Source organism: Python bivittatus, unplaced genomic scaffold (assembly GCF_059951505.1).
Source record: "Python bivittatus isolate LINGU-HERP-01145 unplaced genomic scaffold, Pbiv_v1 ctg000850_np1212, whole genome shotgun sequence".
In the NCBI taxonomy this organism is placed as follows: domain Eukaryota; kingdom Metazoa; phylum Chordata; class Lepidosauria; order Squamata; family Pythonidae; genus Python; species Python bivittatus.
The window spans coordinates 17,324,622-17,339,492 of record NW_028277112.1 but is presented as its reverse complement, the minus strand read 5'-3'; the positions used below and the strand labels follow the sequence as shown (position 1 = coordinate 17,339,492).

At 46.3% G+C, this 14,871-nt stretch overlaps 2 protein-coding genes across 18 annotated transcripts in view; one reads left to right on the top strand and one right to left on the bottom strand.

Moving 5' to 3' along the window:
• MACIR (macrophage immunometabolism regulator) overlaps positions 1 to 14,871 on the bottom strand; it is a 146,698-nt gene that overhangs the window by 71,360 nt on the left and 60,467 nt on the right. For 2 of the 17 annotated variants that reach the window (XM_088130206.1, XM_088130207.1), the window contains exons 3-4: positions 7,392 to 10,775; positions 3,886 to 7,274 (exon numbers count right to left, since the gene is read on the bottom strand). The exons of the other annotated variants lie outside the window; for them this stretch is intronic. In XM_088130206.1, coding sequence (XP_087986332.1) covers positions 5,493 to 7,274; positions 7,392 to 8,102 — 2,493 coding nt within the window. In that variant the 5' untranslated portion in view covers positions 8,103 to 10,775 and the 3' untranslated portion in view covers positions 3,886 to 5,492. Of the gene's footprint in view, positions 1 to 3,885; positions 7,275 to 7,391; positions 10,776 to 14,871 lie in introns of those variants that run through there. 17 annotated transcript variants of the gene reach the window in all.
• The window catches only part of LOC112540842 (uncharacterized), a 58,483-nt gene that overhangs the window by 38,217 nt on the left and 5,395 nt on the right, over positions 1 to 14,871 (top strand). The window contains exons 7-9 of the mRNA XM_088130205.1: positions 2,135 to 2,292; positions 3,768 to 3,810; positions 12,189 to 12,375. Of these exons, the coding sequence (XP_087986331.1) occupies positions 2,135 to 2,292; positions 3,768 to 3,810; positions 12,189 to 12,375 (388 nt within the window). The remainder of the gene's footprint in view (positions 1 to 2,134; positions 2,293 to 3,767; positions 3,811 to 12,188; positions 12,376 to 14,871) is intronic.

Here is a 14,871-nt window from a genome sequence, read left to right as displayed (position 1 = left end):
TCTCCTGGCTAGAGCTGTCACCTGCTCTTCAAGGACCCACAAATTGTGCACTGGTACTGCCTGAAGTAGAATTAAGGCAGGAAATCACCAGATCCATGAGGCCCTAAAATCCAAAGCCGCTTCATCCTGCTGTGGTTGAACTGAATCCTTTTCTTCCCCATCCAGATCCCACAGCCTCCATGCACTGAGAAAGAACCTGCACAGCATCACTTGATTGGCCAGGGACAGAGATATAGAGCTGCGTATCATCAGTGTATTGATGATACTGCACCCCATGCTGTTGAATGACCTCACCCAAGTGGCTTCATGTAGATGTTAAACAGGAGTAGGAAGACAGTTGAGCTCTGAGGCACCCCACACAAGAGGAGCTGTGAGGCAGATCTCTCCCCACACCCCCACCATTAACACTGACTGGGACCAAATCCAGAGGAAGGAGGAGAAGCCGCATAACACAGTACCCCCAATTCCTAATTCCTGAAGCTGATCCAGAAGGATACCATGGTTGATGGTATCAAAGACTGCTGCGATATCAAACAGAGCTAGGATGGACACACTATCCCCATCCTGCTCCCTGCAGGGATCATCCACAAGTGCAACCAATGCTGTTTCAATCCCATACCCTGTCCTGAAACCTAATTGGAAGGGGTCCAGCTAATTTGTTTCATACAGGACTCTCTGAAGCTGCGAGGCAATCACCTTCTCAACAACCTTCCCTAAAATTTTGTCCAAAACAATTGGGTCTAGGAATGCTTCTCAAGGAGAGAGCAAGCCACTGTCTCCTTAAAGGATGGCAGAACTGCCTCTCTCTTAAGGATGCACTCACTGCTACCTGGACCCACCAGTCAGCATTTGCTAGCTTGAAGAGACAAGGATATAACACTGAGATGGCCAAACTTACAGCTCCAAGAACTCTGTCCACTTCTTTGAGATCAACAGCATCAAACTCTGCCCAAATAACTGAGCTAGGATGTGTCTCAGTCTACTCCAAATGCCCTGCACCAAGGCTATGGTCTAATTTATGCTAACCATAGTCAGGAACCCATCCTATAGTTTTAGTTTCAGATGTACACCTCTATTTTGTATCAGATCAAAGCTCAGCTTCATAAGGTTAAATTCATTTTCATTATACTGATGCAACAGGTTCTTGAGACAGTGGCTTCTTTTTCAATCCTAAATAAAAGACGGTTTGCTGGCATGCAACCAAGTCATAATTTTAAGTTATCTTAACCCAAATAGTGAGACTGTTTATAGAAAATGTTATGAACACTGACTATAACATTATTCAGTTTGAGATTCCTCTCTTTCTCTCCATGGTAAAAACTATACTTGATACAAAGATTTTTACTTATGTTAGTTCCTGCTATTTCTATGGTTAAAATATTTATAGCTTAATATTGATTAACAAACAAGAAAAATGACCAGGTTGAGAAAGAAATATTGATTGTTCATCCAAACAGAACGTGTGTAACTTTTTGAAGGGATTTTTTTTCCTAATCAGTCTTGTTGAATTCAATTGTAACAAATTGGTTTGCTTAATGGGGGTGGGGAAGGCAGGATCTGATATCACTATCAGATTTAAATCCTATGTCTCTCAAATTCAATTTGAACTCCATATTGGACTAGTTTCTCATTTAAACTCTACTTTTCTGACTTTAATTGGGAAGCATGATTGGTAATTTTATCATTTACAAATAAATTTACAAGATTTTATTGCAAAATCTTGCAATAACCTGCCAGTTAGAAAATCAAATTAATATTATCCAACTAGGCTGAAAATATTAATAAGATTTTTGGATACAAGGCAACATTATATAGTCCACTGTCATCCACCATATTCAGTAAACTTTACAAATACTATCATGGTGCTGATGATGGAAGTGGAGAAATGTGGGCAGAAAAATTGGTCATTCTATGCCTCCTCTTTCCAAGCTGTGCTATCAGAAAATATCAAATATTGAGATATCCAAGGAGGTGTAAGAACATTAGACAGAATCATAAGAGTTCCACAATTTGTCTAAATTAGGGTTAGATAAACAAGTCTTGCTACATAATAAAGACTTTGCCTTTCATCCTATGGCAATTAAACTTGGGTCATAAGCACTCTTTAAGTTTGAACTTGTTAATTTTGTTGTAGGATGAAGGAAAAGGCAGGCCACTGGAAGTAACAAAGGTCCAAGGTGCTGAAATTGGCCTGGATAATAGCCTGGGCAAGCCTTTTGCATTTAAATGTGTTCCTCAGACTGGAAACAGAGTTTTCTATTTCTGTGCTACATCAGTCCAAGAGATGAAGAGGTACATCCTCCACTCACTACATTTGTTTCTTTTTCTGTGGGTTTTTGGTTTTTGGCTTGTTTTTTGTTTTTGTATTGCATTTATTAAGCTCAGTGGCAGGAATATGCATCAGCCTTTTATGGAAAGGAGGGAGAACAAACATATGGTACTAAGATTTAATTACAGTTCTCTCTCTCTCTCTCTCTCTCTCTCTCAAGAATATGTCTGTTAGCATTCTGTTATTACCAGTAGTTTTTTTCTTTTGTCTGGAGTCATTTCTCTTTTTTCAGTTCTATTGGATCAGATCAGAGTTATATCTGGTCCAGGATTCTGTTTTTCACATGACCAACAAGATATATATGAAAAGTTCAGAAGCAGAAGAGGGAAAAGATAACACTTTCCTCTATTCTATTCCATGTCTATTCATAGACAAGCTGTACGCCAGAACTCCCTTTAATGTGTTTCCTCTGTGTCTGTTATATATATGCAACTCCAGAACCATCATCTCTGTTACTGGCCTCTAGTGGCATTAGCAATCAAGATAATAGCAAGGGATGGGTGTTCCTTTCATTTCTCTCTGTTTCTACAGGTAGTCCTCATTTAGCAACCATAATTGGGACCAGCAACTTGGTCATTAAGTGAAGTTGCCACTAAGTGAAATCGCACCTGTGCTTATGATCTTACTTCAGCTTTCTTTTGCTTTACAGACCTGCAAAGGTTGTAAATGTGAGGATTAGTCATGAAGTTGCTTTTTCATCACTGCCATAACTGCAAACAGTCGCTAAATGAGGCAGTTGCTAAATGAGGACTGCCTATATTCTGCTTTTCTCTGATTGAAGACTGATACTTTATACTTTTAGGCACTTTCTTCAGCCTACTTCCTAGTGGGAGAACAAAATACCTCCTCCTCCTCCTCCCCCTCCCTCACAATAAGGATTCAAGCTTTACCTCAAAGCAAGTTTCTTAATAAAACATATTTGTCCTTTCACATCTGGAGCTACCAGTCTACTTGCACACATTGGGTTCTTTTCTTTTCTTTTTTAATGTCTTTGAGTCAGTGTTGACCCCTGGTGACTTCTTGGACTAGTCCCTGCAGTTTTCTAGGCAACATTTTTAGAAGTGGTTTGCTATTGCCTGCTTCCTAGGGTTGAGAGAGAGTGACTGGCCCAAGGTCACTCAGCTGGCTTTGTGCCTAAGGGGGAGCTAGAACTCATGGTCTCCCTATTTTTAGCTTGATGCCTTTAACAACTATGCCAAACTGGCTCACTTGCACACATACATTCTGCTAAACACACAGCTCAGAGAATGAACTAGGGATTCCAGTCAGTTATCAACACATTCTTTGGACTAGACAAGTAGAAGAAGAAATATTGAATGTATGCAGCTCACGAGGCTACAATACTTTTCTTGCATAGGTCTTGCAATTGCTGCTAGTCAATGCATAATTCTTTTCTTCCAGGCAAAACTATACTTTTCTGTATTTTTTTTTCCCAAAGGTGGGTAGATGCCATGGAGAAAGCTGCACATCCCATTCATCAGGTAATATGTTTTTTTTTTAAGTAATATTAAAAGTAAATGTATTGTTTGATATAGAGGTTACAAAAGATCTCTGAAACATCAGGGCCATGATAGGCAGAGGGAGATATGGAAGGATCCTGGGTGTGGACCACTTTTGGAGATGCCAGGCTTACCGTCTGAGAGCAATACCAATGTCGCACAGGATCTCCCTTGGGGCCAGTTTATCAATTCCTTGGTGGCCCTGGGCTACAGCTGTGGCTATTGAATGGATGGGGCAACTGACCTGGCTTGTATCATTGAAACCTGAGTGGGCCAACAGAAGACTTTCTGCAGATAACCAGGTGAGAGGCTCTCTGGCTGAAGTTGGATTCTAGGGAACAGAAGAGACTGTTGCTATTGTACCATTCTCCCGTTGCACAGTATCTTCTCTCCCTGAGCTGATGATTCCTGTTGCTGGATTAGTGATTGAGATGCTGAGCCTTGCAGTTCTTAGAAATTTCAATTTACCACCCAGTGACATTGAGTCTGTGGTGGCTCAGAAGTTCATGGCCTTCAGGCCAACATGGGCCTACCCAAGTGTACTGAGGGTTGCACACTAGACCTGGCTTTTGTTTTGGGGCCATTGAAATGTGATTTGGTTTTGGAGAACATAATCATCAGTCCATTTTCAAGGTCAGATCACTTTCTGATTGCCTTTTTGCTCACTGGTGCCACCCACTCTGCAAGGGGAAAAGGCCTATTAGAATGGCCCATCCCAGGCAACTGATACAGTAGGGTTCCAGAGGGAGTTTGGGCTTTTTCCTGAGGTTCTGGTTGTGAGGTTTGCCCCGTTCGACAGAGAAACTCTCGTGACACGTGTGGTTCACAAAGAAGGTTTACTCATGCGTAACGTAGTAGTCACAAGCAAAGCCAGGACTGGCTTGGTACAATTGCATCACTTGTTATATTCCCCCCTTCCCGCACTTTTTTCCCGCCCCGCGATCACGTTGCTGCTGCGGATTATTGGCCCCCCCAATAATCCCCCTTGATTGTCCATGATGGCAGGTTCGGTCAGGGTCCATTGTCCTTGATGGGCAGTCCCCCCCGGCTTGGGTTGGTCCCTCCCCGTTACGTGCAAGCCCGCGGGTTCTGTGCTGCGCGCGATCTTGTTTCGCTGCCTGCGGCCCCGTTCATTGTTGGCTCGCGCCGTTATCAGTTTATAGTTAAAAGCTTCCGCTGCGGTTTTCCTGTTTGGCTGGGCGCAGGTGGCCCATTAATTAGCGGCACTTTCAGTTCCTCTTTCCCTCGCTAGCTGCCGCCGGTGGAGTTCGCTGGCTACGAGCTTCCCCGAAGCCCCGTGCTGACCGAACCTGACATACCGCCCCCCTGAAGACAAGTCCCCCTCTTAATTGGGCTACTAGGGTGTTGCCCCCCCATCTGCCATAACGGTGTGCCTTTCCTTGGCTAAGTCACTTATAGGATGGGTCCCGAAGGTTCTCCTTCCCCTCCTTCCCTTCCTTCGCCGTTGCGCACGTCGAGCAGCTGGCCACGTACTCCCTCGTATCCCTCCGGAGAGACGGCCACCAGAACTGTTCACGCAGGAGGTGGAAAGTCCTAACAAACCCACAGTGTCCCGTAGTGTCCTCGGTGTGCCCTCTCCGGAGCACATCCACCTGGCAAGCTTCTGGAACGTAGAGCCTCCCCTTGTGCTCCCAGCAGGTCCCTTATTTCTTCAGGGAGTCCTTGTTGTTTACCAACCAGGGGTCTCCCTCGCTCGCCTCTGCACAGCGCCGCCTCAGCTCCGGCTCGGCTCCCTTCCCCTGCTTCTCCCTTGGGGGTTGGGCTCCGCCTTTCGCCTCCAGCTGGGTCGTCCTTGTTGGGTCCCTGGATTCGAGCGGCGGCTCCCTCAGTGTCCTACAACCTTCCAGGTTCCCCTGGCCGCGGCCAGGTCCCGGTCTATCGCCGGTTGCTTCACTCACGCTTGGCGCGGACCAGTCGGCTCCCGGCGCCGCTCCTGCCCCCGCTCTTGATGCCAGTGTGATCGCCGCCTGCTTTGCCACGGGGCCCTCGGGTCCCGCTGCCACTGTCTCTGCTGTAGCCGACCCCTGCGTTGCTGCGGGGCCCTTCGTCGTTGATGCCACCGCCACCTCGGCGGTCTCCGACCCCTCTCGTTTGTTGGTCGCCCTCGGCGCCGTCCTCGTATTCGCCTGACGTGCGGTTGGTCGCCCGGGCCCCACTGCTGTCGCTGCTGCGGCTTGCCGGCCCTCGGCTCTCCATCGCGCAGTCGCCACCTCGCCTAGCTCCGTGGGGTCCTCAGCTCCTGCGCCGCCTCCGCGGCTCGACCTGGCTTCCCCGGTGGTGCCGTCGAATCGCACCGTCTCTGCTGCCACGCTCTCTCGTGCGCTTGCCGCCTCGGCTCCTCTGCCGGTCTCCCTCGGCGCCGCCCTCGCCGCGTGTGCAGTTGGTTTCCCGGGCTCTATTGCCGCCGCTGCCGCAGCTCGCCGGCCCTCGGCTCGCCGTCGCCCAGCCGCCACCTCGCCGGGTTCTGTGGGGCCCCCTGTTCTCGTGCCACCTCCGCAGCTCGACCCCGTCTGCTCGGTGGTGCCGCCGAACCGCACCGTCTTGGCCACCCAATCGATGTGCGGGTTCTGGCGCGTAAGCCATGCCAGCCCCAGCACTAGTGCATGGCCGGCCCCCGGGGCAACTACTAAGCCTAGCTCCTCCCGGCTTGTCCCCACTGTCAAACCGACTGGCTCAGTGCGATACTGCGCCGGTTCCCCCCCTGCCGTCGATCCATCCAACTGGCTGAGTGCGAGGGGCTTCCTGAGTCTCCTCACGCTGAGCCCCAGCGCGGATGCCAGTACCGGGTGGATCAGGCAGTGGGTGCATCCCGAATCCAGCAAGGCATCGACTTTCGCCTCTGCTTCTGATCTCACCCCCTTGAGGTGGACCCTGATCCTCATGGGCGAGTAGCTTCTTCTGTCCCGCCCTTCCTCATGCTGCCACTCCGTTGGCTGCTCTGGGGTGCGCCTCAGCGTCGCCGGCCATCGCCTCCCGCTGGCTCGCTCTCCCCTCCTCGCAGAGCCGGGCTTCCTCGTGAGCCAGCCGGCTCCGCTGCACACCGCTCCACTAGCTGCTGTCTCCTCCCAGGATCGGTCGGGGTCCCTTATAGCCGGGAATCGCCGGCCCCCGTCCTTTGTGCAGCTCGCCAAGACCCCCTGCCTCGAGGGGCACTGCACCATCCGATGCCCCTTGCCTCCACACCGGTAGCAGGTCCCTGCAGTCTGCCGGGCGTTTCCAACCTCGATCCTCTGCCGTCGGCTCCTGCGCCTCGCCTCCGGTGCCGCCTCACTTTGGTCCGCTGTGGCTGGTATCGGGGCTCGCGCCTCTCGCTTCCCCGGGTCTCCGGCATCCCCCGCCGTCTCCATCAGCCAGCTCCACTTCACTAGAGCCTCCAGGTCGTCCCTACTGGGTGCTCCCCCCTGGATCTCTGAGTGGAGCCTGTCCTGCACAGGGAGATAGGTTAGTGGCTTGGGGCGCCCCGAGAGCTCGCTCCTTGAGCTCCTGAATCGGGGCGCTTCTGCTGGCCGCCGACCCCCCTTCACGCTCCCCGTCAGGCTGACCACTTCTGCTAGCCTGGTCTCCACGCCGCCCTCTGCGGCTGCCCCAGCCGGGGCCCTGGGTCCGCCACTCCATGCCTCCCGCATGCCCGGTACAGCTGTCGTCTGCTGCTGGAGGTCGCCCTCCAGCCCGTCCAGCCTCTCCTCCGGCTCCTGGCTCCTGGACCCTGCGCCGCTGCTCCCGGGAACCGCACGTCCCGTCAAGCCCTCTGGCTCCGTCCCGCTGCTGAGCGCCCGCTTGGCGCCCCGCGAACTGGCCGTGGTTGTGGGTCCCCTCTTCCTCACGCTAGGGACTGGAGTCATCTGCGCAACCTCTGGTCTAGGCTCCGTGCAGTTTCTTGAGGTCGTATCCTCACTGCTGCCGGTATCGCCCGATTCCTTCTTCGCCTGCGACTCTGCCCCTGGGGCCTTGCCCCGCCGGAAGATGGCCTGCAACATCACTTGGACAGCATCCATCCGCTGCTCGATCTTGGCCTCCAGTCGGGTGAATCGTTCCTCACGCTCTCGGGCCTCGGGTTCCGAGTCACTACTCGTCGCGACCCCCCATGCTGGCGACCCGTTGGGGCTCCTGCCCCCGCCGAACGACCACCCGTCCTCTGGCGCCCTCTTGGCTGTGTCCGTGCGCCATTCGCCCCGGACTGGTCCCGCCATCACGCCTTCGGATCTGGGCTCCTGGTAGCCCAGCTGGCACACGGTTTCCCCATCGCTTGCCATCTCCTGGTGCCGTTAATCAATTCCTCTCCGGTCTTGGCTGCAGGGAAAGAAAGGTGAGCGCTCCTCGGTGTGTACCGGGTAGCACTCAATGTGAGTCCTGGCTTTATGTGAGGTTTGCCCCGTTCGACAGAGAAACTCTCGTGACACGTGTGGTTCACAAAGAAGGTTTACTCATGCGTAACGTAGTAGTCACAAGCAAAGCCAGGACTGGCTTGGTACAATTGCATCACTTGTTATATTCCCCCCTTCCCGCACTTTTTTCCCGCCCCGCGATCACGTTGCTGCTGCGGATTATTGGCCCCCCCAATAATCCCCCTTGATTGTCCATGATGGCAGGTTCGGTCAGGGTCCATTGTCCTTGATGGGCAGTCCCCCCCGGCTTGGGTTGGTCCCTCCCCGTTACGTGCAAGCCCGCGGGTTCTGTGCTGCGCGCGATCTTGTTTCGCTGCCTGCGGCCCCGTTCATTGTTGGCTCGCGCCGTTATCAGTTTATAGTTAAAAGCTTCCGCTGCGGTTTTCCTGTTTGGCTGGGCGCAGGTGGCCCATTAATTAGCGGCACTTTCAGTTCCTCTTTCCCTCGCTAGCTGCCGCCGGTGGAGTTCGCTGGCTACGAGCTTCCCCGAAGCCCCGTGCTGACCGAACCTGACACTGGTGGGCTGTTTCACTGAGGCCCTGGTTGGAGCCTGGAATGAGTGTGTTGCTGGGGCCTTAGATCAGATTGTCCCTATGCAGCCTCTTTCCCTGTGCCAATCCCGGGATGCCTTTTGCTTTTCTGAGAGCTCCAGGAAATGAAGCATATGAAGAGACACCTCACCTGTTGGAGGAAGATGAAGAGTGGATCCAACCAAGCATGAGTAGGGACCCACATTAGGGGTTACATCATGGTGATAGGGTGTTAAAATGTTCTTACTTCTCCACCCATATTGTGTTTGCTGGTAGCTGCCTGTCAGCACTCTTTAGGGCAACCCACTTGCCACTGGGGAGGGAGAGGCCACAGGATCATCTGCAGGATTGCTGTGAGGAATATTCTTGCTATTTTGACAGATAAAGTTGCTCAAATCCACTCAGAAGTGGAATCCAACTGGTCAATTCCAGTTGAGCTGCCTAGGCAAAGCCTTGTGTGGTTATCTGAAGTGAGTTTTATTTTGTGCTCCTGGGGAAATTGTTCTTCAGGAAAGAGTTCTCCAGTGTCTTATCTCAGCACACCTGCTTGTTAGATCCAGGTCCCTCCTGTAGTTAAAGTCATCTGGGAAGTGATCTATGACTGAGTCTATGTGATGGTGTCAACTTCTTTGAATGAGGGGGTTGTTCCATTTGTCTTGAAGAAGTTGTGGTGCACACTTTCCTCAAGAAGTCATCCCTGGACCCAATAGTCCTGGACAACTATTGTCCAGTCTCCAAACTTCTCTTATTAGGACCCTGGAGGATGTAGCTTATTTGGACCCATTTCAGTTGGGTTTCAGGCCAGGGTTTAGTACTTGTTGATGACCTGTGTTGGAGGTGGGATGGCGATGGTACATCCATCCTTATGTTTCTTGATTTCTCTGCAACTTTCAGTACTATCAATAACTATATTCTTTTGGACCAGCATCAGGAGTTAGGGGTGGAAGACATCTTTTTACAGTGATTCTTTTCCTTTCTCTGTGTCTGGTTTCAATTAATGTTGATTGGTGGGGAGAGATCCTGCTCATGCCTCCTCACCTGTGGGGTGCCTCAGGGTTTGACACTCTCACCAATTCTGTTTAACATCTGCATGCAACTGCTGGGTGAGTCATCTGCTTGGGTCAGATGATATCCAGTTGTAAATCTCAACCCCTGGCTGGCCAAGCAATGGAGTCAGAGTCCTTATCCAGGGCCTGGAGGCTATGCACGTGTGGATTGGGAGGAGCAGACTCAGACTCAGTATTGACAAGACTATAGAGTGGCTATATCTATTTGGTCCCTGGATGCAGAGATATTCCATTGCTGACTTTCAATGGGGTTTCACTTCCCCATCTGAGACTTGTGTGCAATCTGGGGGGTCTTCTCAAATTCTTAGCTCCTGCTCAACGAGCAGATGGAAGGTATGGCCAAGAGTGCCTTTGCATAGCTATACCTAGTGCACCAGTTGTGTCCTTTCCTGGACTGAGAGGCCTTTTAGTCACTCAATGCCCTTGTCACCTCACAATTGGATTACTGTAATGCATTCTACTTGGGACTGTCCTTGAAGATCATCCAAAACCTACAGCTGGTCCAGAATAGGGCAGTACAGGCAATGATGGGAGTGACCCTTACCAGCTGGCTTCTGGGTGCAATTCAAGTTGCTGGTTATCACCTTTAAAGCCCTTTAAATCATAGGTAATGGCTTTCTGAAGGACTACCTATCTTCAGTCATCTCTGCCCATCTTTTGCAGTCCAGCAGGGTAGGCACATTCCAGTCCCACCAATTAAAGAATGCCATCTCATGGGACCCAGAAAACACATTGATGTTGTTGCAACTCCTGTCTTCTGGAATGATCTCCTTCCAGACATTAGTATGCTCCCACCCTTATGTCATTCAAGAAACTATTGAAGACCTGGTTGTTCTCCCAGGCCTAACGCACAGGGTGATTATAGAGCCTCTTTTTGCCTTTTGCCTTATTTTGCTTTGCTTTGTTTTGTTTTTGGTTTGAATACTTTATTCTTCAGGTTGTTTCTGTCAGATAATAGATAGATAGATAGATAGATAGATAGATAGATAGATAGATAGATAGATAGATAGATAGATAGATATTCATATTCATAAGCTGCCCAGAGATGTTTGGAAGTTGGATGGCCTATAAATTGAATAAATAAATAAATTTCTGAAATTAATTCATTGCCTCATTGCAGGCTCATCAAATTCCCAGGAGAAAGAAATTAACCTAAAAGAAAAAGACTATCTAGGGTCCATTCAGTATTGAAGGTTTCTAAAGTTTTCAGATGAGCAAAGAAATCTGTTTCTACACTGCTTAGCATTTTGTAGAGCAACAACCACATTAACATTAGACTGTAAATTCCAAATTTCTTTTAGGAGAGGAAGATGGATAGAAATGGTTTGCTGTTTAGTCATCAAGGCAAACTACCTTTGCCCCATGACCTTTTATTCGTTTTTATTTAAGATAGCAACCAGTATACATCTGGGTGTGGTTTCAAGGGTTTGGGACTAGTTTTTAAGCCTTTTATGCATTCTTATTTCATATAGTAATCAGTGAGAGCTTAAGTATGCCAGTAAAAGCTATGCTTTTTCTGAGAAGTGTTGAGATCATGTGTTTGCCCATTCTTCTCAGATTCAGACAATAAAGCAAGTGGCCTACAACTTATATTCTGCCTGGAATAATAATAATAATAATAATAATAATAATAATAATAATAATAATAAGGAGGAGGAGGAGGAGGAGGAGGAGTCAGTGTGACACAGCTCACTCCTGACAACTAGAAATATCTGCAACTGGATGCTCAATCATCTAATTGTGCCCATGATAGAGCTGCCCCTTAGAAACTTCTCAAACTCTTATGACATTTTAAAGACTAGAAAACTTATTGTACAATAAAATGTCATGGATTAGAGTCTGCTTTATCAGCTGAGGTCTACAGGAGCTTATGATATCCATTTTGTTTTCAAGAGACTTAGATGTCATGAAATTGATTTATAAGCAAACTCCAGAGTGAATGTTGATGCCTAAAAAATAACTTCTGGTGTTACATTTCAGTTGCCTCACTTAAGGGCCATATTTAGGAAGCATACCAAATAATTATCAGTTGAATCAAAAAGTAGCTTCATTTCACTGCTTAAGCAAAATTTCCACTATCATTAGGTATATTTCTCAAGAAGTGTTTCTTGATGTCATGAAATGGTCATTTGTAGCAAATGTAATGATGTTTAAGAGTTAAATGTAGTAGAAGTTCTTCTAATAGAAGGAAATCAAATTGGATATGAGAGTATGAGCCCTAGAAAATGAGAGGTATTTGTTGCATACTGAACAAATAATTAAATACTCTATTTTGAAACACATTTAGAGATGTTTGTGTGACATTAGTTTCTGTACCAGTGGGAAAAAGTGATTTCTTTTCCAATGTTAACATACAGAACCATGTGTGGGAAGATGTCACCATGCACAACACAAGCCTTCCACCACTTGCTATCAAACACCCCGAGTGCCTGGGGCTCCTTCACCAGCTAGACAAAGCCAAGAATATGTGGGTTCAGCACTACTGCATTTTGAAAGATGGCTGTTTATATTTTTATACCAGCATACGCTCTACACATGCTGTTGGTAGGTGGCTCTGTCTGTCTGTCTTGCATCCTTTTTTCTTTTTAGAGAAATAGTTTTTTTCTTACAAAAAAGAGCTTATAATATCTTATAATATTATATAAAATATTAATATTATAATTATAATGTTATACAAATTTCCATAGCTGTTAGAATTATGATGGAAAAACCACTGATCTTCTCCCCCTCACTTCATTTTGTATCCTTCTAAAAATATGTAAAGTAGTTCCATAATGTACACATTTAGGTACCATCACAATAGCAAATGGGACAGCTGATTGCATTTTCCATACTCTAAATGTGTGAGGACAGCCTTCTATTTAGTATCCCTCTATAACACTAAATTAGAGCCCAAAAAGATTCTGGTGAAATGTAGATGATGGCCATAACCACATGACTCAGCACTTGTCTTTTCAATTCCAGCTGCTCTATTCAGTGTTGTGTGTGTGTGTATTTAAAATTTTAACAGCAATAATAACTAATACAAACTAAAATAGAATAACAAAAAACAAAGAGAAAAATAACAGAAAAAGCTAAAAGTGCAATGAGAAAAAAAGTAGAAGAAAGTAAAAAAAAGAGAAAGATATAAAGAAAGATACAATGTATAAAGAAGTGGCTTCTGATATTCTTCAAAGCATTATAAGTACAATTATATTTTAACTTCTCTCTCTAAAGTTACATCATGACTCTCTTCTTTCTATAATCTATCCTGTCTAATCATCAACATCTTAAATCACAAGTTCATTTTTTTCATCTTTATGCGAACAGTCCATAAGGGGTTTCCAGTCACCAATAAATGTAGATATTGTCCTTTCTCTAATCAAAAAAGTCAGTTTGTCCATCTCAGCACGTTTATTCAGTGTTACCTATCCTTTTGCTCCAGGCATTCCCACCTATCCTCACCGTTTTGCTTGCTGTCAACCTGCCATTGTTGTGCACTGTATGTTGCACAATTGCTCTAAAATTGTAAGTTCATTTGGAGGGACAGTTACCTTGCCCTGCCCACTCAAACATGATGCTGTGTTTATTCCGTGATTGAACCCCTGAGATCTGGAGAGTAGAAACAGAACTACAACAAGAAGTGGAAACAGACCTTTGAAAATTAAATCAGATTTGCAGGCAAATAAAAGGGACACTGGGTGCACAGAAATGAAGTAAGCATAAATCATGTGCTTTACTGTGAATCTTCAGTGCATCAGTGAACATTGTACATGAAATATGTACAGACAAAACAATCACAGAGTTGGAGAAGAAATGAATGAACAGCTGAAAGGGGAAGGTGTTCATTGTCCATTAGTTTCTGGGCTGGGCAAACAAGCAGTCTCGCCTTACAGATTTGGGAGAGGAATTGTGATGTCCTCTGTGAGGTCTCTGTTTTTTTAATGGTGCTGAGCTTATTTTAGAGTTTATTTTACATAGGTGTTATGTCTTTCCTACCTTAAAATGGCAGAAAATAGCACCCCTGACCTTTAGCAATTATGCCACAAAATTTGGTGTCATGGCAAGAGAGCAATCAGAGCTCCAAAAAAAATCAATAAAGTAGGAGGAAGATTGCGGCCATATGTGATCACGTGCAGAGTGTCCATCTTTATTCCCAAATTAGAATATAACCAACAAATGGCTGTCTTCAACTTGTACATGAAGCCCTTTACCTGCTTTCTAGGGTGATTTTATTCTCCTTAGTCCTACACATAAATAATTGGGGACCATTGCAGGACAATTTTTAGAATGCTTGCAAATCAACCATAGTAGCTTGATCTGTTAGGTTTTTGTGTCTGGCTGAAACATTTAGCTGGGGCTACCATGCCTGCACTGCAAAGCATCTGTTTGCCTCCACCTAAAAGCTAACCATTCCCACTATCTAGTGGTTGTCCAGATTTTTGCAGCCCAAATATGATAGATCTATTTAATCCTTGTACTAACTACTAGCATCAAACTCAATATTAAATACATGGTGGTTAACTTCTGATATAATGCAAAACCATTTATCTGTTATCTGGGATAAGTCTGAACCTGTGATTCTCTTTTTTTTTTTTTCAAGTAATTTTATTAAAGATTATAATTACAATAATAAAACTAATACAAACTAAAAGATAGATAAAAAATAGAAGGAAGGAGTGAAGAGTATAAGGGAAAAAATATGAAAGAAAAGAAAGAAAGAAAGAAAGAAAGAAAGAAAGAAAGAAAGAAAGAAAGAAAGAAAGAAAGAATATAGTAAAGAAAAAGAAAAGACATATATAAAGAAGTGACTCCCAACCTCCATCACAAGTATAAACAATTTTAGTAACTTTTCATCTCTCCTTAAATTACAACAAATGATCTCTTCTTCCCATATCCCATCTCTTATCTATAAGCAAATCCATAAAGCATTGTCATTTCAGTCCTGATGTCAGGAAAAGTCCATTAAGGGTTACCAGAAATAACAACATAGCTATTTAAACTTGATCAAATAAACCAACTTTATATTCCTTCCTTTTACTTCTAACTATCTTACTCTTT